Source organism: Centruroides vittatus, unplaced genomic scaffold (genome assembly GCF_030686945.1).
Source record: "Centruroides vittatus isolate TY-2023 unplaced genomic scaffold, ASM3068694v2 contig_882, whole genome shotgun sequence".
NCBI lineage: Eukaryota > Metazoa > Arthropoda > Arachnida > Scorpiones > Buthidae > Centruroides > Centruroides vittatus.
Window position 1 is genome coordinate 949,464 of NW_027122574.1, and position 26,408 is coordinate 975,871.

Here is a 26,408-nt window from a genome sequence, read left to right on the forward strand (position 1 = left end):
GTCGGACTACGGTTATCTCCCAAAGCATTAAACACGCGATACGAGAGCGGAAAGAGCGACGCGACGCAACTTCTGATCATCCCGCGATCGCCATTTCGGTTAATGTTACTTATGGCAGCGAACGTGGCGACCCGACTGACCTCTTGTATGGGAGCCACCACACGCTGCCATGTGCTAAACTAGTGATCGATTCATGGTAGTTCTTGAACAAAGTAAAAAAGGGGGGAAACGTCTACTAAAGGCAATTTTAACGGCAAGCACGCGACTCCCAATTGCGATAGCAAGGCCGACTTAGCGGAGAGCGACGTGACTCTCTATCATCGCGCAATCGCCAGAAAAAAGTGTGATAACTTTTTTATTTTTCGTCTCCGGTCCAAAAGTAGAATATCGTTGAACTCGTCTCAGTCCCGAGTTCAGATATATACCCAAACACATGAAATTCCATAGGGAGTAATCTATAGTATACCCAAATAGTGATATACAAATATAAACATCCTACAAAACTCAATTTATTACTATAAAGCTACACCAACTGTCGTATAATGTCAGGCTATATTTTGGCAATAATAATTTTGAATTACTGATTAATTTGTCCCTAGAGGGAGGCATTAGGCACTAATCTCGTATTAAATTTAATAATTTTATTAAATAATTTTAGAATAAACTGGAAGAAAAGAATCGACCTGGAGCAGGACTCAAACATGCAACTCCCACTTGCTGTGCAGATGCGTTGCCAATTACACTACCCAGACCTCCAGTTCAATCTCCTCTTCCATGTATATTTAACTTACGATATAACCATTGTCAGTTATTCTAAAATTATTTAATTAAATTATAATTATTAAATTTAATATAAGATGGTGCCTAATGCCTCCCTCTAGGGACAAATTAATCAATAATTCAAAATTATTATTGCCGAAATGTAGCCTGATATTATACAGCAGTTGATGTAGCTTTATAAAATAGTGATTTGTTATCTATAAAAAAAAAATTAAAATATATCAAGAGCTTATTGAATTTTTAATTGATAATATTGCCCAAAAACTGGTTCTTTAAAAAATTCAACTTTACAGCTGCTATAATAATCTAATAAAATAATCTTTATATTTTGTAAATTCAAAAATATAAAATAGTGGTTGCTCATTTAACACTTATAAACATTGTCTTTATTAGTTTGGAAATAACTTTTATGAGAACTTGTAAGGAGTTGCTTCATAGTTTTATCTTGAGACACCTTATTATTTATGGAAAATTTTTATTACAATTAATTTTTTTTAATATGTAAAGTTAATTGTACAAAAAGAATTTTTAATAATACTGTATATTTTAAAATACTTTCAAATTTGATATTTATATACTACGAATGTTACTTTTATAGTCATTTATTCAGTAATCATTTTTTAAAGTTACTGTTTCCTCCTCCTTCCAACATCATTTCAAAATCCATTTCTCTCTATTTTGTTCTTTTTAACTGTAAACTATAAACAGTCTTTTTCTTATACCTGCTATTTTTCCTATCAAAGAAAAATAGCAGGTACTTCAGATGAAATATTTGAGACAATGATTAATCTTTTTTGTTGTTTTTTTCCTCTGTTGTCTTACTCATTGATCTTCTTTTCCAATTAGATTCGGAACAGTTTCTTGTTTTATTTGACATTTATTTTATTTTTATTATTCTTTATCAGCACTATGTATTGCAACTTGTAGCATTTATTTCATTTGTGTTGTTAGTGTATAGATAATAATTTGCATATACAAAGTTTTATTTACTGTCTTTATAAATTTTACTATTCTTATCCATCTCAATATTTTTCAATGAAAATATATTAATTGTAATTGGTTTAGATGCGTGATTTTAATTGTATTTTAAGTAGATATTCTAAACCTCTAAAAATTCATAATTTTTTTTCTTTTCTTTGTGACCTCTTTATGACTTTAGATTTGCAACTCTAAGTGAATAATCAATCATTTCATCATTACAACTGTAAATGATAAAGATTCAGGTTATGGTGATATAGCTAAAATTTGATATTTATTATATTTAACTTGCTTTTTTTAGTTGTGTTAGAAAACTAAATAGGAACTTTTCACATTACAGATATCCGTTGATTAACACAGTTAATTAATCTCTTGATCCTACCACGTTAATCAAAATACGGTATCTATGTTATTTCAATTCAAAACTTTTCTCCCGAAAGCAGTTAATAGATGACCAGCACAACTTCATTGCTAATGGAAAAGTATGATGTACAGTACAAAGGCAAGACACTACAGTATTAATTTGAGAGCATATATTTTAAATAAATGAAATTAATTAAAAATATGATTAAAAATTGCAGCCAGGCATTGTGATGATGTCTCAATAAATAATTGCTCATAATATGTTTAATTAAACAATAACATTTTTAAACATTTGGCTAGGCCAGTGGTTCTCAAGTCTTTCTGAGACCATGGAACACCATTTATATACTTTGTATTTTGCAGAACATTAGTTAGCATCAATATATTCAAAAATGAATAAGCAATTCTGTATTTACTATTCTGATGAAACAATAAACTAATAATCTTTATTGCAATGAATAAAAATTGAAACATATTACTTTATTTGTAGACAATTCCATGTTGTGATATATTGGAATAAATTTTCAGTTAAACTTTAAACAAATTATTTTCTATGAAACACTCAAGGCAAGTTTGAGGAATGCCAATTAAAAACCACTGGGCTAGGTAGAAGTTATCTGTAGCCTACTGAAGGCTGTTTGAAGAATTCATTAGCCTATGGAAGATTGCAACTTTTACATACAAGACACGGGCAATTTTTTCAGCTTTGTTTTTGCATCTTATATGCTGTAAAATACAGTAATTAATCACATATATTCTCAGTTCTTAAAGACTTTTACAACTCAAGTATGCTTTCAAAACTTTAAACTTCAGGTACTGAAAATGTATGCACATTTCTATTTCACTCTTTTGAGATATGGATATTTATTGGAAGAGAACAATAGAAAAACCACTTCTCTTCTCTTTTCTCTCAAAGTATGAACCAGCTCAAAAGTTTATTGTAAACTGAAAAACTGCACATTTTATTCAGCATTGTCACTGCTACTGAAATTTTGGTAAATCTACTGAAATGTACAGGTATATCTTACCGGTACATTACATATGTTGAAATAGTTTGAGTGTTTTGAATGTTACATTGTTGTTTGAATAATAATGAAATGAAAAAGTTACCGATTTATTTCATTAATAGTTACTCTCAAGTAATAGTTACTATGAATACACTTGCACTTGGCCTACTAAATGGCTATCTTTGCACTTGGCCTACTAACTAAATGAACTTTGTTTGAAAAAGAATTTGCATTTTCATCAAAAGTACTTGCAAATATTGTTTTCTTTTGTGTGTTAAAATAATTTAAGTGTAACACTAAAAGACAATTACACAATAAAACCTGTCCAAAACAGAACTGAATAAAATGGAAACTTGCCTAAACCGAAAAATTCTGTGGATAAGAGCAGTTTTCTATGTTTAAAAAAACTTGCTCAAAATAGAAACCTGATAAACTGGAAAAAATATTTCCAGTTTGTTTCAATTCTTAATTGAAAAGTTTTTTTATACTTTGCCACATTATTAGTCATACAAAATTTTTTCTTACATTGTGATATTTAAGTATTGTCCTTAATACTATATTTCTGTAAAAAATTGATGTTGAAAGTAGTAACATGTAGTGAAAAACACAAATATACCCAAAACCAGTAAAAGGAATCTAATGAAAAACAAATGTATGTATGTTTTTCATTACATATAACTACTTTTTGAAGAAGTAAATGCAGTATGTAATTTTGATTTTTAAATCAAAATCTATTACTATTTAGCTTATACACTAGGAATATGAATTTAAACTTTAGTGGGTGACAAAAAATAAAAATAGAATGTGAATGAGCAGAATAAATTATTTTATTAAATAAACTTGAAGCTTTCCAATTAAACATTTGTAATGTTGATTGCAAATATTAAATTCTTGAAATTATTGCATTAACTCTCATTTTGAATTTTTAATGATAAATACTTTAAAAGTATTTTTAATCTTACACAGTAAATATTAAGTCGTCATCTCTTTTTATGGCTCCACAAAACAACTTATCAAAGTTTTTCATTAAATATGTAAGCATTCTTTTATTTATTAAATGAATTATTATATTTGAATTCAAGTTTATTAACAATATGATAAATGACCATAAAGCATAATATTTTCTACTTACTTTTAAGTTTCTAAACTTTTAGATATTACAAAATAAAATAATATAATGCTGCTTTTTTTTAACATGTTATGGAATCTTTATTATTGAGAAGTTTTAATAATTTTAAATGTTTAAGTGGAAACTTCAGTTAACAATATGATAAAATTGTAGCCTTATTCACTCTTTCCAGCAGATAATTAGTATTAGAACAAGCACTTACATTTGGTTCAATGTTTGCATCTAAATCAACATCATTAAACTTAGACAAAATTGTACCAAACATTAAAAAACAGTTATTGGAGGTTAATTACACTTATAAAGAATTCTTTCATTAGTGCACAGTTTTTGCCTTAAGAAACAATGGGTGAGACAACAGGGACCTAGCAATTTGGAAAAATATCAATGATAGTAAAAATGGCTTAGAGACAATCAAGTTACATTACTAAAAGCCAACAAAAGTCAAGCAGTAGTTTTAATGAAGAGATTGTTATACATTACAATACTGGAAGGCTATATCATGTCCAAGGAATGGAGCATATAGATCAGGGGTGGCCAACTTTTGTGTACATAAGATCTACTTTTTATCGTAAAAATGTGTCGTGATCGACTTGTTGTCGTAGGCATAGTCTAAGTGGCGAGGGGGGGTGAAATACATACTATGTTTATACACTGTGCTTCAGTACGAGGTGCACTCCCGCGAGCTATGGGTAGATAAAGAAAATATATGTTCAAAACTATTTTTTATTTTTTAAATCACTTATTAAGTTTTCAAGATATAGGCTCATAAAGAAAATAAATTTCCAGACCCAACTTTTGATATTTGCAGTTACGAGTTCATTCTGTACAGGCGGCACCTTAAAAAATCGATTTTTCGACACTTTCAAGATAGATTTTTATTAACTTAAATATAATTTAATTTTTTTATCAATTACAATGTATAAATTGTGGTACTATTTGTTCATAAACTTGAAAAAGTTGTTGTAAAACTGCACAGTACGGCTGATAATTTGATTATAAGATTTTACTTTCGCAATTTTTTTTTGGGTGAGGAAAATTTATCATGGAAGAATGATATAAGACTTTTAGACTTATTTTTTGCTAATCTATCAATAGCTCGGGGGAGTGCTCTTTGTACTGAAACACACTGTATATCTACCTACGTAAAAAAACAACGTAATTATTTAACGGGCCAAAATACTCACGTCCGGGGGAATTAAAACAACATGAGTAATTATTAACAATATTTATTAATTCAAATTAGCTACTGATAAAGACAGATTTAGAATTTATTTTATTACGTTACATTAATGGGAGGACTGAGTTTGACGTCTCTTACCAAGGAAACATAATTAGGTGTATATCCTGACAAAGATGATGATAATGATTTTTCAGTATGGAAATCAGTCCGGACAGAATGTTTAATCTTCGTTAACTTTAAGTATGAAAATGCCAATTCACACAGGTATGTAGTTCCGAAACAGGAATAAATATATTTGCTACATTTGGTGATACTGGGATATTTTTCTCAATTGACGTATTTCCAAAAATCCAAAAATATAGAGGTCTGTTGCCGAAAACACTCACTTGTCAAGTAAATAGATAGGTAAGAAAAGCCATAATTTAATTTAAAACATAAAGAACAGGTACTTACATTTTAAACAAATGAAAAATTGAAACTCAACGTTGTCACCGTGGATAAACAATATTGATTAATAATAATAATATTGTTAATACTAAAGAAATGAAGCTACCGCATGACAGTATCAAATATTCAAGCTAAATGGCTGTGTTTTCTACGAGTCCAGTCATAACTGCATGCATATTGTTGCTTTTGCGCGTTACGTTCACGCGTTGCGTTCAGTTACAAGTGTAACACATTAAGTCAAGACATCGCGAGCGATCGACCAAAATTGGCATCGCGATCGACCGGTCGATCGCGATCGACTTGTTGGCCACCCCTGATATAGATGATGGATACATAAAAGCACTGCAAAACAAAGTTAACAAATTAACCAAAACACCACTTGCCGAGGTTCTTCACTTAAATCAGGCAATTATACATTCACCGGCTATCCCAAGGCTCTTTGCTTTTTCCAAGATCCATAAATCAGTATGCGATTAAGACCAATTGTAGATAAAGCTAGGTCACCAACAGTAGCAATTGAAAAACAGTTACACAGATTCATACCAGAACACCTAGGTGGCTACAAACACACAATCAAGGATCCACAAGAACTAGTAGGCAGATTAAAAAATATTACCCATCAACACTGTGTTCAACATTCAACAGAGTAATAGATTTCAAATATGTACTTATCAATTATGCTCTGTTTTTGTTCCTTAAGAGACTTCCTCTTTAAAGCTGTTCCTTCTGCATAAATCCTTTGCTACACATCATTCTTTAGATCAGGCATATCAAACACGTGGCCCGCCAACACATGGGTTGCGGCCTGCCGAGACTTTTTAAAAAATTTTTAAATATCAAGCTTTGACGCTTGAAGTTGGAAAGTTTGAACTTTTTTGAACTGTATGATTCCTGCCCTTTTTGTTTTGTTCGTTCCGTATTTCGTCCAACCAATTCAAATTGGTCGACGCTACGAAAGACGGTTGGATAACAGCCGCGGCTTTGAATCTACGAACGATGATTGGCTGGCGAACATCGAGAGTAGACGTCGTGGAAGACTGCTACGCGCTTATTGGTCCATTAGCGATTGCTACAATTCGTATAAAAGGAAAGGTTTTGGCGCGAAAGTCAAGTTTTTGCTGGAACTTCAAGGCAGATGTTTGTGTTAGCTACCGTAAGGTGTTTCGTCTACTATTGCCGTGACAAGTGACGGGAGGAGTGTTCCGAGTAACTGTATTCGAAGTATACGTCGCAAGGTGTCTTTTCGACGGATCTGTTCAGGAATAGTGACTTTTGGAACTTTGACTGTTTGTGTGAATCTACTTTGTAAACGTCGTAAGTTTTGTGATTTGTAAATCTCGTAAACCTTGTAAGTTCATGTAACGTCAAATAGTTGTCATAAATGTTTTGTTTAATTTGAAAAGAGGTATTTCAAATTTGACTAACTTCAAGAACAATGAGTAAGAAAAAGTCAATTGAAGAGGAACATCGTAATTTTCAAGAAAAATGGGAATTGCAATATTTTTGTGTCCAAAACAAGAATAAAATATTATGCTTGATATGTTAAAACTCTATCTCAGTTCCTAAGGAATATAATCTTAAAAGGCACTATGACAGAAATCATAAAAGAAACTATGACCAATACGTTGCAAAACTTCGTGAAGACAAATTGTTGGAATTGAAATTACTCCTTCAAAAACAACAAAGTGTATTCACTAAATCTGTTGAAAACAATACAGCTGTTGTAAAAGTTAGTTATATATTATCACATTCAATCGCAAGCAGATCGAAACCATTTACCGAAGGGGAATTTATTAGTGAATGCTTAATTAAAGCGGCGAAAGTATTATGTCCAGCATAAAAAAAAAAATTTAAAAAGTAAGTTTAAGTCTAAATACTGTAGCTAGCAGAGTTGATGAAATAGCTGATAATTTGAGAAATCAGCGTAATTCAACAATATCAACATTTCAAGCTTACTCTATTGCAATTGATGAAAGTACAGATATTCGAAGTATTGCTCAGCTGGCTGTTTTTATTTGTGGATGCGATGTTAATTTAAAAATAAGTGAAGAACTTTTGGAAATCATTCCTATGCATAATACAACCACTGGAGCTGATATTTTTGATGCACTTATGGAAGTTTTGAAGAAGTATAAGTTACCATTGGAAAATTTGGTTTGTCTCGCAACTGATGGTGCACCTACCACGACCGGTATTACTAAAGGAGTTGTTGCAAGATTAAAAGAAACATGCAAACAGCGTGGTAATAATAATTTTGAACATTTTCATTGTATTATTCACCAGCAAGTACAGTGCTCCAAAGTTTTAAATATTGGACATGTTTTAAAAATAGTCATCAAAATTGTAAATTATATTCAAGCACGTGGACTTAATAATCGTCAATTTGCTTCATTTCTGGAAGATATTGAATGTGAATACCAATCTACCATATTATTCGGAAGTTTGTTGGCTTTCGAGTCATAAAGTGCTAAAACGATTCTTCACATTGCTGGAGGAAATCATAATTTTCTTGGAAACAAAAAATTACGAATGCGCTGAATTAAAAGATGGACAGTGGATAAAGGACCTGGCTTTCTCAGTTGATATTACGAGTCATCTTAATCAACTTAACTTTAAGCTTCGAGGCAAAAATTATGTTGTTACAACGCTATTTGATAATATTAACGCTTTCAAACAAAAATTATCACTTTGGCTAAAACAAATAGAAAAAGAAAACTTGTCTCACTTTGAAAGCTGTCAATATCTATTGCTTAAATCACCTAAATTAAAATTTACAGAATATGCTCACCAAATTAAATTGTTAGAAACTGAATTCGATCAAAGATTTTCTGATTTTAAAAGCTGTGAATTACAATTTTGTTTTTTTACTTTGTCTCTATCTATCAATATTGAAACTGATGAAAACTTACAAATGGAATTAATTCAAATCCAATGTGATAATTTGCTGAAGCAAAAATATATGGATGTTGGAATTCCAGATTTTTATACATATTTATCTGTAGATCGGTTTCCTAAAATGTTATTGTTTGTTACCCATACACTGGCTATGTTCGGAAGCACTTATTTATACTAGCAACTATTTTCTTTAATGAAAAATAACAAAAATTCAGAAAGGTCGAGGTTAACCGATCAACGTTTATCATCAGTTTTAAAAATTGCATCGGCTCAATATATTCAACCAAATTTTGATGACTTGCTTTGTGAAAAACGTTGTCAAATATCTTCTCAAAAGTAATATTAAACTGATTTTGTTTATTTTTTATTATAACTTCTATTTTTGTTTTTTATAAAAAATATAAAATATTTACAGTTTAAGTTTAAAAAATAATATGAAATATAAAATGTCTATGTACGTGTAATATACAATACATTGAGTCTAATAAATACATAATATAATCATTCTAAAAACCGTATTTTATTAATTTTTTGAACATTGAAAACATGCGGCCCCCGACTTATACAAAATAGATCGTGTGGCCCGCAATATCATATGAGTTTGACATGCCTGCTTTTTAACAAACATACCTCTAATGCTGGAGTCTTCATGGGAAGACTTCTCTTGGGGATCTCTTGGGGTTAGAGCCTTAGAAAATAAAGTATTTTAGGAATTTATGCCAAATATCACCATAAGCACATGCTTCATAGATGAAATTCTAATTATTTGAAAATCTAAACTAATGTACATATATAAAGTATTACACAAATTTAACAACCCATTAGCTTAACTTTGGAATTGGACCAATACAGTAACACCAATGCCACTGTCTTGACATTAACATTACTTTCACAAAGGAGCAAGTGAATACAGACATATACTAAAAGACAGCTGCTTTCAGAGTGTTTGTAAAAGGGCTTATACATACTTCTCAAGCATTACCAACACAATGAATGAACTCAAACACACAAAGAAACATCACAATACATGGATACAATAAGAAACTTATCACCAACATGGCATGGAAAATGGAGAGAGCTCACAATACATGCATGTGTCTCAATAATGCACAATTGCTGCTGCAGGATCAAACTCAGAGGCATGTTATCCTTTATTATGAACCTAGACTCCAGCTCCGCCTACAGATTAATTGCTAAATTCTGTGGTGCCCAGATAGCATATTGTTGCAATATAAGAGTATTTCAAATATTAACTAATGCTAAGGATAAAATTGATACAAGCAAGGACCAACGCATATATTCTATCCTAATTGAAGATAATAGATTCAAGCAGCAACTAATTTATACTGGGTTAAAAATCAGCTCTTTATTCCCAAAGAATTAAAGAAAATCAATATAAGAGAGCCTATTGGTACGATGTGTATGAGCCCAGGGTTTCAGTGAAGTTTGATAAGACAGTGCTATTAAAACACATATCTGAAGAACATCATTTAAGAACAGTAGAAAACTTGGAAATTTTTAAAGTGAACAAAAGAGAAGAATATGTTAATTATAAAGACTGTTTATCATTATCCCCAGTGCGATAAATGTTATTTGACAACTCTCTAAAACTGTCAGTTAAGCAAAATACACAATAAGAGCATGCAGCTCAAATTATAAAATTGTATATTGATCGTAATGTAAACTGTTTACAAATATTTCTATTATGATATGTCATTGGGTCATTCTACGTAAAAGAATTCTTAAGAAGTGTTCCAGACCTAGAATCTCTTCAACTATTCAAATTTACAATGGTAAAGACCTGAGGAAGACTTCTTAAGAAAATCTAAAACATTAGTGCAAGACTGAAATTATCTACTGGAAAGAGTGAGTAAGGCTATAATTTCATCATATTGTGAAAAAGCCTTAATATAATTTTAAATGCTTCTCAGATTACAAATAACTATGGAATTTATATTTTATTTTAGGTATCCTATGCAAAATTACTCTCAATAGAATTAAATTACCATTTTAATTATAATTGCTGTTTAGTATGAATTTAATTATTCCTGATGATTGTACAAGTTTATTTGCTTTATTGACTGTCTAGTTTACTGCATAAATTAAATTTTATATATATATAAAATTTAATTTATACAATATGCAATGATCAGAAATAATTAAATTTGTACTAAACAGCAATGATGATTAAAATGGCAATCATCAATTTTAATCATATGTTAATCATTATATGAGACATGCTAAAGTATGCCTTAGTAGTAATGTAAAAATAAATTAAAAATTTTTAAAAATTTATTTAGGAAATTTTGTTTAAATTACTCCTAATTTAAATAGAAGTGTTAAAATTCTTTTTACTTGACATTTATTATATTATTTCCTTTTTCTGCTTTAATATCAGACAATAGATTCAATAAACTGATCTAATTTGAACTAATTTCAAATATACTGGGGGTATGTGTATCTATTTACGCAAATATAAATGTAGCTTTTAGAGTTGTAAAAAAAAAGATTGTTTAAACTTTTCTTTAAGGAGAAATAAGTAATTTTAGCTTTTCTGAGTTTATCATTAAAATTTTAAATTGCAACAACTAATAAATGGCAAGAAATTTAGTTTTTAATCCCATAAATCAAGAAAATATTAAAATAAACAAATTTCACTTCACTTTGGGATTGTTATATGGGAAAAAAATCACACCTAACCAACATTAAAAACATGTATTTATTAAAAGTTGCGAGTACTTTTGAAGATATACAGTGTTTGTTGTCAGGTAAAAATTGAACACAAAATTTAAACGTAAGAATAGAACATAAATGCAACAATTTTTTTTTTTAAATTAAATAAAGGCAAAGGCTGGAATATTCAATAAAAATTCAATAATGATGATTGCTTACTTATAGTTTGATGAATACAAAATGATGTGCAGATAATGCCTCGTGAAAATCACATCAGATGATGATGGTTGGCATGATGATATGGCATTCTTATGCTAAGTTAAAGAGATTGTGAATGAAAGAAGCTGCTAATTTTCATTAAGTTTTTAAGTTAATTCTTTAAAATTTTACCAGCATAAGTAAAGTCTGATTTAGTGAGCATCTACTGTATTTATTAATACTTTTACATTTATATGATTTTCTTTTTCTTAATAAATTTGCATACAGTGAAATATCAGTATAACGAATACCAGTTAAACAAAATTTTTGGTATAACAAATATATTTTGAATCCCCGTCAATTTCCTATTCAACTCAACGCAAAAATGTTTTAGTTTAACAAATACCATTTTAATGAAAATTTCAGTTTAACATAATAAAAATTCTATTTGTTAGGAAAGAATAGTTTTATTATAATGAAATCTATAAATGCATAAATCATTCATTATTAGTAAATGATGAATGTTATGTCAAACAGTCTGGCAACATAATTTTAATGTCTAGTTCGACTAATTTTAATCCTTAGTTATAGTTTCATCTTGATGATGATACTCAACAGTTTATTTCTTTTTAACTTTTCAAAAAAATGGAGAAAAACAAAAAATGAAAGCAGTTTTCTTTGGAAGAGAATAATAAAATATTAGATAACGTGTAAAAAGGGATTTGAACAAAAAGATGTGCCTGACAGCCTACTGGAATGCTGTCACAGTACTAGATTTTATAGAAAAAAACCTTGATTAAAGAAACAACACATAAAAATTAGACTACTTTTACTAGAAAATAACAGCTTCAAGCAGAAATAACAATTGGAGGCAGGATTCCAACTGATCAGTACTACTATACTGTGTTGTTATTTTAGTTGTTCACTCATTATATTTTTTGATAATTTTTTATTACAGATTATTTTTATTCTAATTTAATAATAATCTGAAAATGTGAGATTTGGTTTCTTATAAATACTGCAGTGATACTTCGGTTTTCGTCGATAATCTGTCCAAAACCAACGAAAACCGAGGCAATTATTACCATATGAATCAATGTAAATTCAATTAATTCGTTCTATACACTCCAAAATATATACCAAAAGCACATTTTATAGAGAATTAATATAGTGTTAAATACTAAAAGCAATAAGAAATTAACATAAAAGACTAATTAGCATAAAGGTAAAAGCATTAAGATTAAAGATAAGATAATTAGCATTAAAATGAAAGCAATGGAATTGTTTGGCTAGACACATAGAGTAATGTCTTGTAGAAGTTGGTTGGACATGAGCTTCTAGCCTATATCGCCCCATGGTAAAGTGTGACAGAATTGTCATGTAATAGTAGTTGTATGCATTTATGATGGTCGTATCTAGGTGAATAATGACTTCCAGGAAATCCATTTTAAGGGTAACTGGCCCCTACAGGCCAGTTACCCTTAAATGGAGGCCCCTACAGGCATTACAGACCTGGAGAAAACCTGGAAAACTTCATGTGGCCAGCCCACCCTGGCAAAGCGTGAACCCATGACCGAACTTCTAGTGTTCAGGGAACGGAACCGTTGGCCAATGGTGGGTCGTCGCGAGGTAATGCTCACACAATGAGAAATAACACCACACTGCGCCCTTTGTTTTCACAAAATTAGCAGCAAGGTCACATGAGCATGCCGGCAAAAACAGAGACCAATTTTTCACGAAAAAAATTGACAAAAACCAAGGTATTACTGCAATAGACAAATTGTGTCTTAAAAACTTTTTTACTTCAAAATGTAAGAGTTTTTTTTTTTAATCAATAAATTTCTTTTATCCTTGCATTTTTGGTTGTATTTCAATATAACAAAAATATTTCGAGTGTTCCCTCAATTTTGTTATACTGACATTTCACTGTATTATGAATTATTATTATTAGAAAAAATAGAAAAATCAAACATTTGTACAAATTATCATAATACCAGTACTATTTTTATTTGAAAATATTTTTTGGGACCTGTTTTTAAATTCAGAAAAATATTTTTGTTTTAATGAAGTATAACAGAATAGAACATTCAAAAGCATTTAAAATTTTAATTTTTAATGTTTTGTTCTATTACATGCACTCCATTTAAGCAAAAATTTTTCTGTATTTTAAATATTGTGAAATCTTATATGTATGCTTTTAAATTTATATACAAAATCTTATATGATTTTAATAGAATTATTATGAGATTTTGAGGTGTATCTTACATAAGATTTAAGTATTATAATATATATAATACTTCATTTTTAAAAGTTTTTTGTTTTTTTTTTGAAAAAGAGGAATTTATTTTCATTAAATATCTTTATTTATAATGTCAGTGACAACAGTATTTAAATTTTTCAAATAATATGTTTTTTTACTTTTAAATATTTTCTTATTTTACATAATATTTAACTTATAATAACAAAAATAAATTTTATACCTAAAAGTCAATAATTTTACTTTAAAATATTTTTCGATCTGATCTTCATATATCAGCTTTAATAGAATAAAAAAGCTTAACATTCTATTTATGTATTATTATTTTTTTATTTTATTTTTTTTCTTTTTAGTGTTTAAGGTTTAAAATTTTAACAAAGTAACATTTTTTTAGTCAAAAAATTATTTATTTAAAGACAGGCTTATGTTTTAAACATCCAGCCATCAGCCAAATTAATTGGGCAATATTATGCTACAATTATAGTTCCTATTTTTGATAAGAGATTGCATTTCACGTCTACCTTGAATTTCTAATCACGTAATTTCTTTTCCTTAATTGTACAGTAGACCCCCCTATAACACGGGTTCATATAACACGGATTTGTATAACACGGTAAAACGTCGTCGCCGACTCGTGTTGCGACAGGATTGGTCGAATCTGGACCAATAGTGGATATTGTACAAACTGTTGAGTTTAAACGAGCAACGGACCTACTAAAAAACATTTATTATTCAACGGCCGTAAAAATCATATTTTTATCAATGAGTCTCCAAAGTTCAGCAAATTTTTTGCAGAAAAATAACTTATCAGAAAACACGCGCCTGCTGTTCGACGATTTGCTCCGCGACGAAAACAAGCTTAAGCAATGGTGTCGTCGAATGGTGCGCACTCGGTAAGTAATCCTACAATTTTTTGTTTATAGCATAGTTTATATGGATTATTCTCAAAAAATTACACGTGATTTGGAAATGTTGAGTCAAATTAGTCCAGAATTGGTTAATTTTATGGAAGAAAACCTTTCAAACCGCCGTAGTCCCTAAACTGCACACGTGCCAGGCTGTGATTGGCTCATGTGTTTAAGTGAGTCGCACAACACTGATTCATATAACATGGAACGTATCTACCGTGTTATAGGGGGAGTCTACTGTACTGTAATATTGCTTGATTTAATTTGGCTGATGGTTGAATGATTAATAATATGTTTGGTTATTGAGATGTTTATATACATTTTAAAATTTAAGTTTAAATGTATAAAAAGCTTTTAACTAAAATAAAAATGCAAAATGAAATTTCTGAAATACATACATTATTATTTTTTTAAATTCTACGTTAAATTTTTTAAATCTGTTAAACAAATATCTTAAACTTACTAAAAATTTTAACAAAGTGTCAATAATTGGCGATAGTGGTTCAATTTAGAACCATTATTTTATTAATAATAACAAAGGTTATTTAGTTTTATTATTAGTACTGGTGATTAGGTTAGAAGATACCATTATTTTATTTGTTGAATTTTGCTTAATTTTAATGTGTATAAATAAGAAAAATGTTTATACTTATATATCATATTGTGTTTAGTCAGTTTAACTTGAATGCAACCAATTGCTTAGCAATTTATCTTTAATATCTAAGCTATTAATTCTGTACATGTGAATTCTCCTCATTTAACATACAATTTATTAATTAAAAGTATAAAACATGTTTAAACTTCACTGATCAAGTGAAAGAAAAAACTAAAATAATACTTATTTAACAATTTATTGTTCACTTAAAAAGTTATATTTTTAACATTATTTATAAAAAAAATACATTGTAAAAATACAAAGTATTACAGACAATACAAATTCTTGTCTTCTCCTTTTTCCTCTTTCAACATCACAGGATCAAAATAACTAATAAAACAAAATAACTAATTGCTGGATTTCATTAGATTATTCTTATGCTTATACAAGAAATAATGGCTAATTTACTGATTAATATAATTTATATATGATTTACAATGATTAAATTAATGATTTATTACTGAAAAGTGGTAATCTATATCTATTAGGTGAAGTTAAATAATCCTAGTATTTTATTGACAAATTCTTGTCTGTACAATTTTTTTTTATCTTGCCTCTTGTCTATTAATCTAGCCCAAAGTGAACAGACTTCCAAATTAGGGAGGACTGTGTCAATTTTTAAAACTGAATGATAATTGTCCTAATTTTGGACTGATTCTTAATTATATTCAAAAATAGCCAATATTCATTGCATAAATTGTAAGTCAAAAAATGAATCACATAAAATCCATTTGATGAACAAAGCGATAATAAATACAAATACATTGCACTAACCTTTGATAGCTTTGCCCTTAATTTTTGAAACGTAACACTAATATTTTTGATTCACCCTAGGATCATCTTCAGGTGTTCTATAAAAAATTTTCTAGTGCAGTTCGAGTTTGATTTAGTTTCTAATTTTAAATGTTCTAGTTTCAAATGTTTCTATCTTCAAATTTAATAATGGTTGGTACAGGATCACATCTTTTGGAAATTTAAAATTTTAAACATTAAATTCGAAGATAGAAACATTTAAAACTAGAATGTTTAAAATTGGAAGCTAAATTGAACTTAGATCACACCAGAAAATTTTTATAGAACACCTGAAGAAGGCCCTAGGGTGGATCGAAAACGTTAGTGTTACATTTCAAAAATTAAGTGCAAAGCTATACAAGGTTATTGCAATGTATCTGTATGAATCACACACAAATTACAGATATAAATTTTAATATCCAATTGATAGAAACAGTGACCAATTGGCAATGCCGAGTCTGGCAACCCTGTCTGTCAGAGAATTAAATGTATTTAACATGCAAGTAGGATACTGCAGTATTGTTGATCAGTTATAAAAAGCAAGTTGATGGTTTTTTGTAATTATCTGAATTTTCTTGTCTCCTTTCAAAATATATTTTTTACAGAAGTAGTTGATAGTAGCTTTATATTCAAGTTTATGGTATATAAAATTTTGAGATAAATATATTTACATGGTCACATAATATATTTCTACGACTCCTCAAAATACTAGCAAGATACTCCAACATAGGATTATATCTCTTTATTTAGAACAATTAATGATAAAACTACTTATTCGTGTTTCAATTTTGTGCCAAATAAAACCAACCAACCGCGAACAAAAAATTAAAAGGACATCTCAATCTTTCCTTCAGAAACAAGTATACAAAGACAAAACATTCCAATATATAATCCAATACAGGTAAAGCGTATTTATAAAACACAACCCTAATATTTAGTTGGATAATTTCTGGCATATGTTGCTTGAGTGTGTAGATTGCACATACCTGAAGCAGACATAAATTTCCACACCATAACCATATTGGAAATTTCCCAGATGATTTCAGCCATGTTGGACTAAAAGTCTCTCCTGACTGTCTACAAACATGGAGATTTGCATCACAGTACTGATTTGAAAGGCATTGCTTCATATTACTGTTTCCCAGTCCACTTTTGTCCAGTGTGAGTGATCTTTTACTCACTATACTCCATAAAACATTGCATACATTTAAGAGAGAATTTAACCTTTGCTCCACATGGTCTGAATCCTATTTCTTTCAGATGACTTCATGATTAGCTAGGCAGTGATCAACATATTTGCATTGTGCTTGTTGATGCAAATCTGGAGGAGAGAACAATTAGTATCAGAATTTGGTTGTCACACATTATGGCTTTTCTGGATTAGCCTGAGCAGCTCTTTGCTTTGATGACACTGTTCTGTTGCTTAATCTTTTTAGGCACATTAATATGGACAATTCAGATCTGTTGAGTTCTGCAATCTGCTTCAGTGTTTCCTCTTTAGCATACTTGTGTTGCATAATCTTGCTTCTTAACGAGTGACAGATCTGGTTTTTGCAAATTGATGAATTTACGTCTTAATTGATTTTGGGTTTCATACGCACAACCTCATTTGCATATATTTTCCATTGTAAATCAATTATATTGCCAAATTTTTGAATCTTGCTACATTTTTAGCCAAAACTATCAATTTCATTCTTTTAGTTTTCAGGTAAATCTATTTTGTATACTTTGCAATTACTATTTTTCATTATTATTTGTGGAAGAGTCTATGCAGTTTTTATTTACTACAGGTGATAATGCATTTGTTATATGCATGCTTCATATCTTGCTAATATTCCGAGAAAGAATTATTGGTCATTTTGAGAGAATTTTAGGCAGAAGCGTTGCAAAATTATATAATTACATAGTATAATATGATATTGCCATGTATAAATTAATCGGTCTTTTGATGTGAAACTTTTTCCTCTGAATACATTAATTGCTTAATAACCACATTATAAAAGTTCCTTTTCTGTACTTCTTTTAATGATGCATGCATTGAAACAAAAGTTAATATATTGTAGAAAAATGTTTGACAGGAATTTGTTTATACAAGCTAATCAAATTAATTTCAGTTGTCATTTGAAAAGAAAATTTCATATAAAAGTAATGTGTTTTAATGATATACAAAGAAGGAAATGACATCAGGAAATTTAAATAATTTTATTTTGTGCAGTTATATCATATATATTTGATTTTGAGATCAAATTATTGATATTGGAATTGTAAAAATAAATAGAAATTTTTAATTATTATTAATATGAGATTAGAAAAAGGTTAATAATTATTATACATTTAAGCTTCTTAATTATAATTTAATGATGGTATTAGATCTCAACAAAAACATGTTATAATTAAAGATACATTTATTTATTTATTTTTAAATACTGATTTTAAGTTTTTGGTTTCTTTATGGTATATTATATATATATTGATAATTAGTTGGTATCTAAAACAAAATTAAAACAAAATATTACATCTTTGTATCTAAACATTTGCAATTTTAATGATAACCAGGTCATTATTATACATGAGTATATTTTCAATGATATTAAATTAAGGTAATATACATTTTCTATTATTGAATTGGGATCAACCATATGTTTTATTTATCAAAACAGGTTAATGATGATGATGATGATTATATTAATTTATATAATAATCATTTTATTTTAAGTAATATATAAAATGTATAGATGATTTTATTTATATTTTAATGTTTGTCCTTTAAAAAGAATCCTTTAAATTTTAGATTTTTTTAATTTTTGATTATATCATTTGAAGTTCATATGATTATATTTATTTGAAATCATTGGAATTTTTTATTCTAGTTAATTTTTTTGTTTTACTGTAATGTGTAATTACATTGCATAAATATGGTCTCTATATTAAATTTAAAATTGTTATATTTAAAATTCATTTTTCTTTCATATTCAAATTTCTCAAATTGTAAGTTCCAAAAGAATACGTTTAAAAGTTGAAAATTTTTTTACCAAATTTAATTAATGTGTACTTCTATTCAGAACCATAGCAATGTTTTTGGCACCCTTGGCAATGCATTAGATTTTTAGTCCATATTCTTTGCAAACATTTATGCACTGAGCCGCTTATGCTTTTACCTTTGGCACTTGCCCCATTGCCAATGCATTGATATGGCTTTGCTTCTATTATGTATTTTTATGCCTGTAATTTGTTATAGATAGTATGCATCAGAGCATCATTTCCTGTTCCATCATTCTTATTGGCCAGTCCTACTGCAGGCCAAGCTTGTCCACAATGTATGAGATTTTGTCCAGGTATATAGTTGTAATATCTTATATGCTTGTATCTCTCACATTTGACAAATTAATCAATTTGAACATTATGGTACCAGTTTTATACATTTTTAGGATTATTTCTAATTTCACAAATAGAAATAGTGGATTATGGTTATCATTATTGAATTTACACTAATTAGTTTATTAGTTTGTAGAACTTTTAAAATTAACTGTATAACAATGTGTTAATGTAAAAATTCACTTTAACAGTAAATTTGAAATAAACATTTAAAGCTTATTTTTTTAGCACAAAATACAAATTATTAAAGAAAAAAGAAATGTAATAAATCTACTGGTTTGATTTAACACCTAAGTAGGAGCTAGTTTGTCATAGAAAGTTTATCTGGAAGGCTTCTTTCTTCCCTTAGCAGATTACCCATGTGTTGCATTTCTGTAATCCATCAAACCAAATTTAACTGGTTATGATTAGAAACAATATTAAGGTGTGTGAATATTTCTTCCATCAAATTAAACCAAAAACCACAAGTTGTTATAGATACAGGTATAAGGATGACCATTTGTCTCTTTTGTCACTTAAAGCATGATGGTAAGAGGGCACTGAGGGACATTTGGGAAAGGAAACATCGGCAAGTTTCTTCTAGTCAATCTCCTCCAGTATAGGAAACCAAAGTATAAGAAGAATATGATTTAGAGGCATAAATTAAATTAACAACTTCAGAGCCAAATTACTTTATTTACATGAAATAAGAATTAAAGTGAAATAATTAACATATATAACAGATTTACTTTATATATAAACGTCGTATTTAGTTATTTATCATATATTTTTCATTACAAGTAAGTTATCTTTAACAAACGTTATCAAGCAGATCCCTTCAAATATTTTGGGTGCCTAATGGACCTTTTATGTTAAAGTGTCCCACTTGTACTATCTATTGTGATATTTTATTTTATAGATTTTGGAATAATCTAATTTGAAATATCGTCTATTAAATTAATTAATATAACATTTTCTAATCATCAAAAATTAGTTTTATATATAAAATTTTGTGTATATAAAAGTCATAATTGTATTACGACTTATATAAAATAGACTTGTATCATCAATATTGTTTCAATATGCACACATTTGTCACACATGCTCTATTATAATTCAATTTCAATAAATTATAAATATAAACATTTCTTTAAAAAATTTAAAGTACTCGAGTACTCAAAATACGAGAGATCTTGTGAATCAAGAATAAGTTATGTTACCAAATTACTGGAAATAGGAAAGTGCATATTTAACAATCTGGTAGGATGATTTATGTTGAGTGATAAATGAATGCAATTATTTAATAGGTGGTGGTAATTTAATTTCAGTTGACTTATGTAGAACACCCAAACTCCAGCAGTAATGTGAAGTATTAATACTAGAATGAATATTTGAGTGATGATGCTTGTAGCGAATGTTTTTTAATTTCTAAAAATAGAACATCATATGTTGGACTGTTTAAAATTTATCACTTATATATTATGATTGGTCGGTTAGTGTAATGACATGTTTGTTCTTGCGGTGTGATTTTTTTTGTATCTTGTATAAAGCCCTCCATGGCCTTTAATTTCAATTGAAAAGTGACAAATTATATTAAATTAAAAACTTGCTTTTAATATTGATTATGACTGAAACTAATAATAATGTTGTCTTAAGTTTAATTTCAGTTTATAATTATTACTATTTGTTATTCAGAGTTTTATCTAATTTTATTATAATTATAAATTTATTTCATTTTATTTATCTAAACCTATTCAATTTTTTTTTAATTTAAAAGTTTTATTTATATTTTAGCTTGAAGCTGGTGATATAATACTAAAAGTAAATGAAAAGAAAGTTGTATCTCTTACAACGAAAGAAGGCAAGTTATCTCTTGTTTATATGTAATATAATATTATATATATAATAAAATTAACTTGAATTAACATTGCTTTTCTGTTTATTAACAAATTTATGTGAAAATGATGCACCATCAGTCTTATTATCAAATTTTATTCTCAGGATGTCTCCCCAACTTTCAGATATAACGTGTTCCTAAAAGCCAAATGTCTGAAAGTCAAACAAAAAAGTCAAATGTTATAAAGTGAGTTCTGTTTCCAGAAAAAAAATAATGAAATCTTGTATTAGGTTAGAAAGTTTGTTTTTTTTTTTTTTTTTTTTTTTTACAATGAATATGTCACAATACATAAAAACTACTTAAAACATTGAACAGAAAATGGATAATAAAAATTTACTTTTACAAATGATTTTCATAATACAGATACTCCTCACTTTACGACAGAGTTCCGTTCCGACGACTATCTCGTTAAGCGAATTGGTCGAAAAGCAAAGAGCTTGTATCAGGAATATAGGATCGTTGTAAAATTATACAAATTATGCAACAAACTTCAAATTTTATTCATAAAAAGACTATTATAGTACACTATTAGCCTATTATAGTATGCTTAGTGCGCATGTCACCATCCGCCACTGACCGACACTCAAGCCGAGAAACGGGATTCTCTAAATTGCAGATCAAAACTCGATTGGTCGTAAGTGTGAGTGGTTGTTAAGCAGATAGGTCGTAAAGTGAGGAGTACCTGTACTGAAATCAAAACTGGTAGAAAGTGTCACATAAAGATAGCTCAAAACTTTTGTTTGTTGATTAAAAATGTTCAAAACTCCTAATTTGACATATGAAAAACAGCTTGCTTTACTGCTTTACTGTCTTCCTCTTTTTACAGTATTCATAATCATTTATCTTCTAAGCAAAAAGTTATTCAAATGGCTTCTCAGTATGGAATTTTTTCTGTCATTGTGAAGAATCTAAATCATTTTTGCAAATTATCATGGGAATTTTATTAATTTCTTTTGATAATGTTTGTTTCATGCTGTTAACATTCAGAAAAGGTGACAATGTCACTACTCAAGTCATTATTAATGATAGTTTGTAGATATAGTCTCTCGACATGATGATACATCATTTGATAAAATTTGGAGCAAACCTAGAACAAATTTGGAGCTTTCAGACCTAGTTAAACACTTAACTAGGTCTGAAAGCTTCCATTTTGTCATTTTTCTATCTGTTTTTGTAGAAGTTTTTAATATTTTGTTTTCACTTGTAAACTTCATTTTACATACATGATTTAATTTTATAGCATCTCCTAAATTTAGTATTTATATAGTTTTGTGTTTATTGCAGTAATCATTCTTGATATTTGTACTCAGGTTGTTACCACTGCATTCTAAAAGATTTAAACTTTGCTTTTTTTTGGTTTATTTGAAAGCTATTCATTTTTCCTCTGTTTGAATCTCAAGCCAAGTAGTTATAAAAATATTAAAAACTCAAAATTTATACAAAGAAATTTTAAAAATTCAGTTAATGTTACTCTAGGTATACAAAATGGCGGCTCGTCTCTGATTCCAGCAATCAGAAGACAGGGAACAGTGGGGACACACGTTCTAACCTATTCTAATAATTTGGTTGCTAATATTCATGGTAATTTATTAAAATAGGTTAGGTTAGAACGTGCGTCCGCACTGTTCCCTGTCTTCTGATTGCTGGAATCGGAGACGAGCCGTCATTTTGTATACCTAGAGTCACATTAACCAAAAATTCATTTAAGTTGTGCATTATTTCTTGGATTATGTTAAAATAGATTTTAGGTAACACAGTAGTTTATATAACAGTCTGCTTTTTTCTTATTTTAAACAAGGATAAAAGATAAGTAAGGATTTTAACAGTGAAAGTATTTTTGAATAAATTTTTGTATATTTGAATAAAACCACATATTTATTTTTTGTGTTTAGAGCTTCTTGTCCTTATTATTCAATTGTTGTACCTCTTAAATTTGTCAAGTTTATAAATATATTTTTTTTATTGTATCTGATGTTTTCATATATTTTTAAAAATTTTATGTACAGGTTCTTTTTACTTCTAACCATTTGAATTAGGGTAATGTAGTCTTTATTGCTGTTGTGCCAAAAACTTCAAGCTGACTAGAATAATACTACTACTAAACCATTATCTAGCTACATGAATAATCATTAAGAAATTATCAAGTGTAAAGATCCTTCTTCATTACTATATTGCAGAAGCTTTAATTATCATTCTTATCCAAACTTAAGAGCACAGATGCACAGATTATTCTAGTGACATGTTATATTTTTATTTGAAAACAATTTAATTTCTATAGTTTTGTTAAAACATTATTTAAGGATACCCGAAGCTTCCATACTTCTTAAAGGTATTTCCATTATTAAACAGAATTAAAACAGCAATTATATTGCTATTGCTGCATTATATAAAAATACTTTTGAGAGTAAGTAATTTTAGGATAAATTTCTAAAATTTGACAAATCTCTTTTTATTTAAAAATGTTAAATTTCACCAGGAATTGAACGTTTTTGAGTATCGGTGATAAATCTAAATATTTAATTCCGTCCAAGACATAACATTTACAAGCGAACCTTCAAGATCATTTATTTTCTAAATGCCTTGTGGATAAACTAACATGGTTTAGGATAGTTTTAGAAGTAGCAACTAGTTGATTATGTATTAGAAGTTGATGTTTTATTTATTCTGTTTTTAATCAAATTTTTTTTTTAATATTACATTGTAAAAATATTTTAAATTCACATTGTTAATACTTTGTGTAGAAATATAAATGAATAAATATTTTTAATCTTGACACAAACCAATATTAAAATAGAGTAATTCTAGAAGTCATCATATTAACATTTCTTTTACAAACCTGTTCAGAAGCTGCTCTATTGGAGTAAAATATATTAGGTAAATATTGGAGAAAATTCAGCTTTGCAGTTTAGCATTTTTCTACTAATTCTTGGAGGATTGAAAAGAAATAGTAGTGATTAAAGTGAATTGTATTATACATTCATTCTGTATGATATTTTGATAAAATAGTTTGTCATATAGTCTAGAAATGATTTTGAAAAATAGTAATATAAATCAAAAACTGCTGAAGTTGAGATTACCAAAGGAATTTAATTAGAAAGGTTTTAAACCTTACTTACAGTTGTCTTCAGCTAAAAGAATACAATAAATAGAAAAGAATTCCTTTACATTTAAAATTATGAATAAGAATTATCTATTATATTCTTTTAGCTGAAGATTACCCGAACTAAGTTCAGAAACTTTTCTAATAAAATATTTTTGGTAATTTCAACTTTAGCAGTTTGTTTATTTATATTGTTGTTATAATGGTGCGAGTTCTGAGAATTTTTACGAATCCTGAAAAATCTGCATTAATTATTAATTTTATAAATATTCTATTTAAATTTGATAATTTTCTTTGTTTTAAAGATTTTTCATCATTAAAATATATTTTTATTTTAGTTCTAAAGTGCCTGAGGTTGTCTAATGATGTAGTCACAATAACAGTAAAGAAAGGTAAATAATGTATGATGATGATAAATTAATTTGCGTATATATTTATCATAGTTTTTAAGTTTTCTATTCTAATAAATTACTAAAATCATACCAAGTGATCAAATGAAAAGTTTATTTGTGAGAAGTAAATTTGATGATGCCAGGAGTTAGGTTTCAAATATTATCCCTAGAGCAACGGTTCCCAACTGGTGGGTCGCAACCCACAAGGGGGTCGCCTTAATGTTAATAATTTATTTATGCTTAGCAACACGCGAGATATGCGACGTAATCAGTGGGCAGCCGGCGCCCGCACCTCTTCTTATGCCTGATGAAATTCAACTGTGGCAAACTAGCTGGGTATAGTTGAGACCTCCGTTAACAAGACCATTTTGGCCATTTCATACTTTTAGTGGTGCTTTGTAGCCTGATTCTGTTACTCGGCATCGCCACTAGAGGCGCTTCAATCTAGTTTTGGCGTTCCTTCCACTAGCTTTGTAGTTTGAAGTTAAGCAGATGCTAGTTCAATCATCACACTAATAATTAATACTTAATAAAAAATATCATCACTATTGTTAAGTCCTAAAATATATTTTGTCAAACCTTCTATTTTTTGTTTCATTGATCAAATATGATGGATGCGAACGGGGGGGGGGGTCGTGAACATTTTTAAAAAACTAAAAAGGGTTGCGATTAAAAAAAGGTTGGGAACTACTGCCCTAGAGTCTAAAAATAAATGTTCAAGATTTAAATGTCTTGTGTGACTTCTTGAGCAGTAACAAATATAGTCAGCTTTGCACATGGCATCAATTCTGATCCTCACAAGTAAACTTTTCATCTGAATACTCTCTAGAAAGCTGTTAATTAATGTAAATTTAGAGAAATCTTATATTTCTGTCTAGACATTGAGAAATTTTTTGTATTTCTTTTTTAAATATATAAGTAAACTATGATGAATCTGTATTTACCTAATTAACAGAAGCATGTGTTCCAAAACTCTTTTCATGTTGAGTTTTTAAATGTGTGAGTAATAACAAATTTGTTAAAATAAAACATATTCTATGCAAATACATTTGAAAACATTAAAATTACCATCTACAGGCATTTATTTGTGGCGTATTTGTAAAGATTATGGTTTCATTTTAATATACATGTTATTTTTTCTTGTTTAAAAAAAACACCATAATGACAATTTTGGAATAGATATTAATTGATAATTTAATGTACGTAATTGTTCTCAATAGAAACAAGTCAATTTAATTTAAAGCAATTGGTTAAGAAATTAATAGTATGAGTTACTGGAATCAGTGTATTTAGTACGTTATATTTTATTAAGGCCCATTGTCAGTAGTTCATATACAAGTATATTAGGATAATTTTTGAAAATAATTTGCTTTTTTTATAATTAAAAGAATGTTAAGTAATTT

The 26,408-nt window shown here is 28.6% G+C and overlaps 2 protein-coding genes across 2 annotated transcripts in view; both read left to right on the forward strand.

Moving 5' to 3' along the window:
- LOC136983413 (PH and SEC7 domain-containing protein-like) overlaps positions 1-26,408 on the forward strand; it is a 114,919-nt gene that overhangs the window by 41,876 nt on the left and 46,635 nt on the right. Inside the window, 2 exon segments of the mRNA XM_067280133.1 lie at positions 21,411-21,477; positions 24,952-25,005. Coding sequence (XP_067136234.1) covers positions 21,411-21,477; positions 24,952-25,005 — 121 coding nt within the window.
- Positions 7,333-26,408, forward strand: part of LOC136983419 (AN1-type zinc finger protein 4-like) — a 142,753-nt gene continuing 123,677 nt past the window's right edge. Inside the window, exon 1 of the mRNA XM_067280147.1 lies at positions 7,333-7,338. The gene's annotated coding sequence lies outside the window, so the exon portion shown is untranslated. The remainder of the gene's footprint in view (positions 7,339-26,408) is intronic.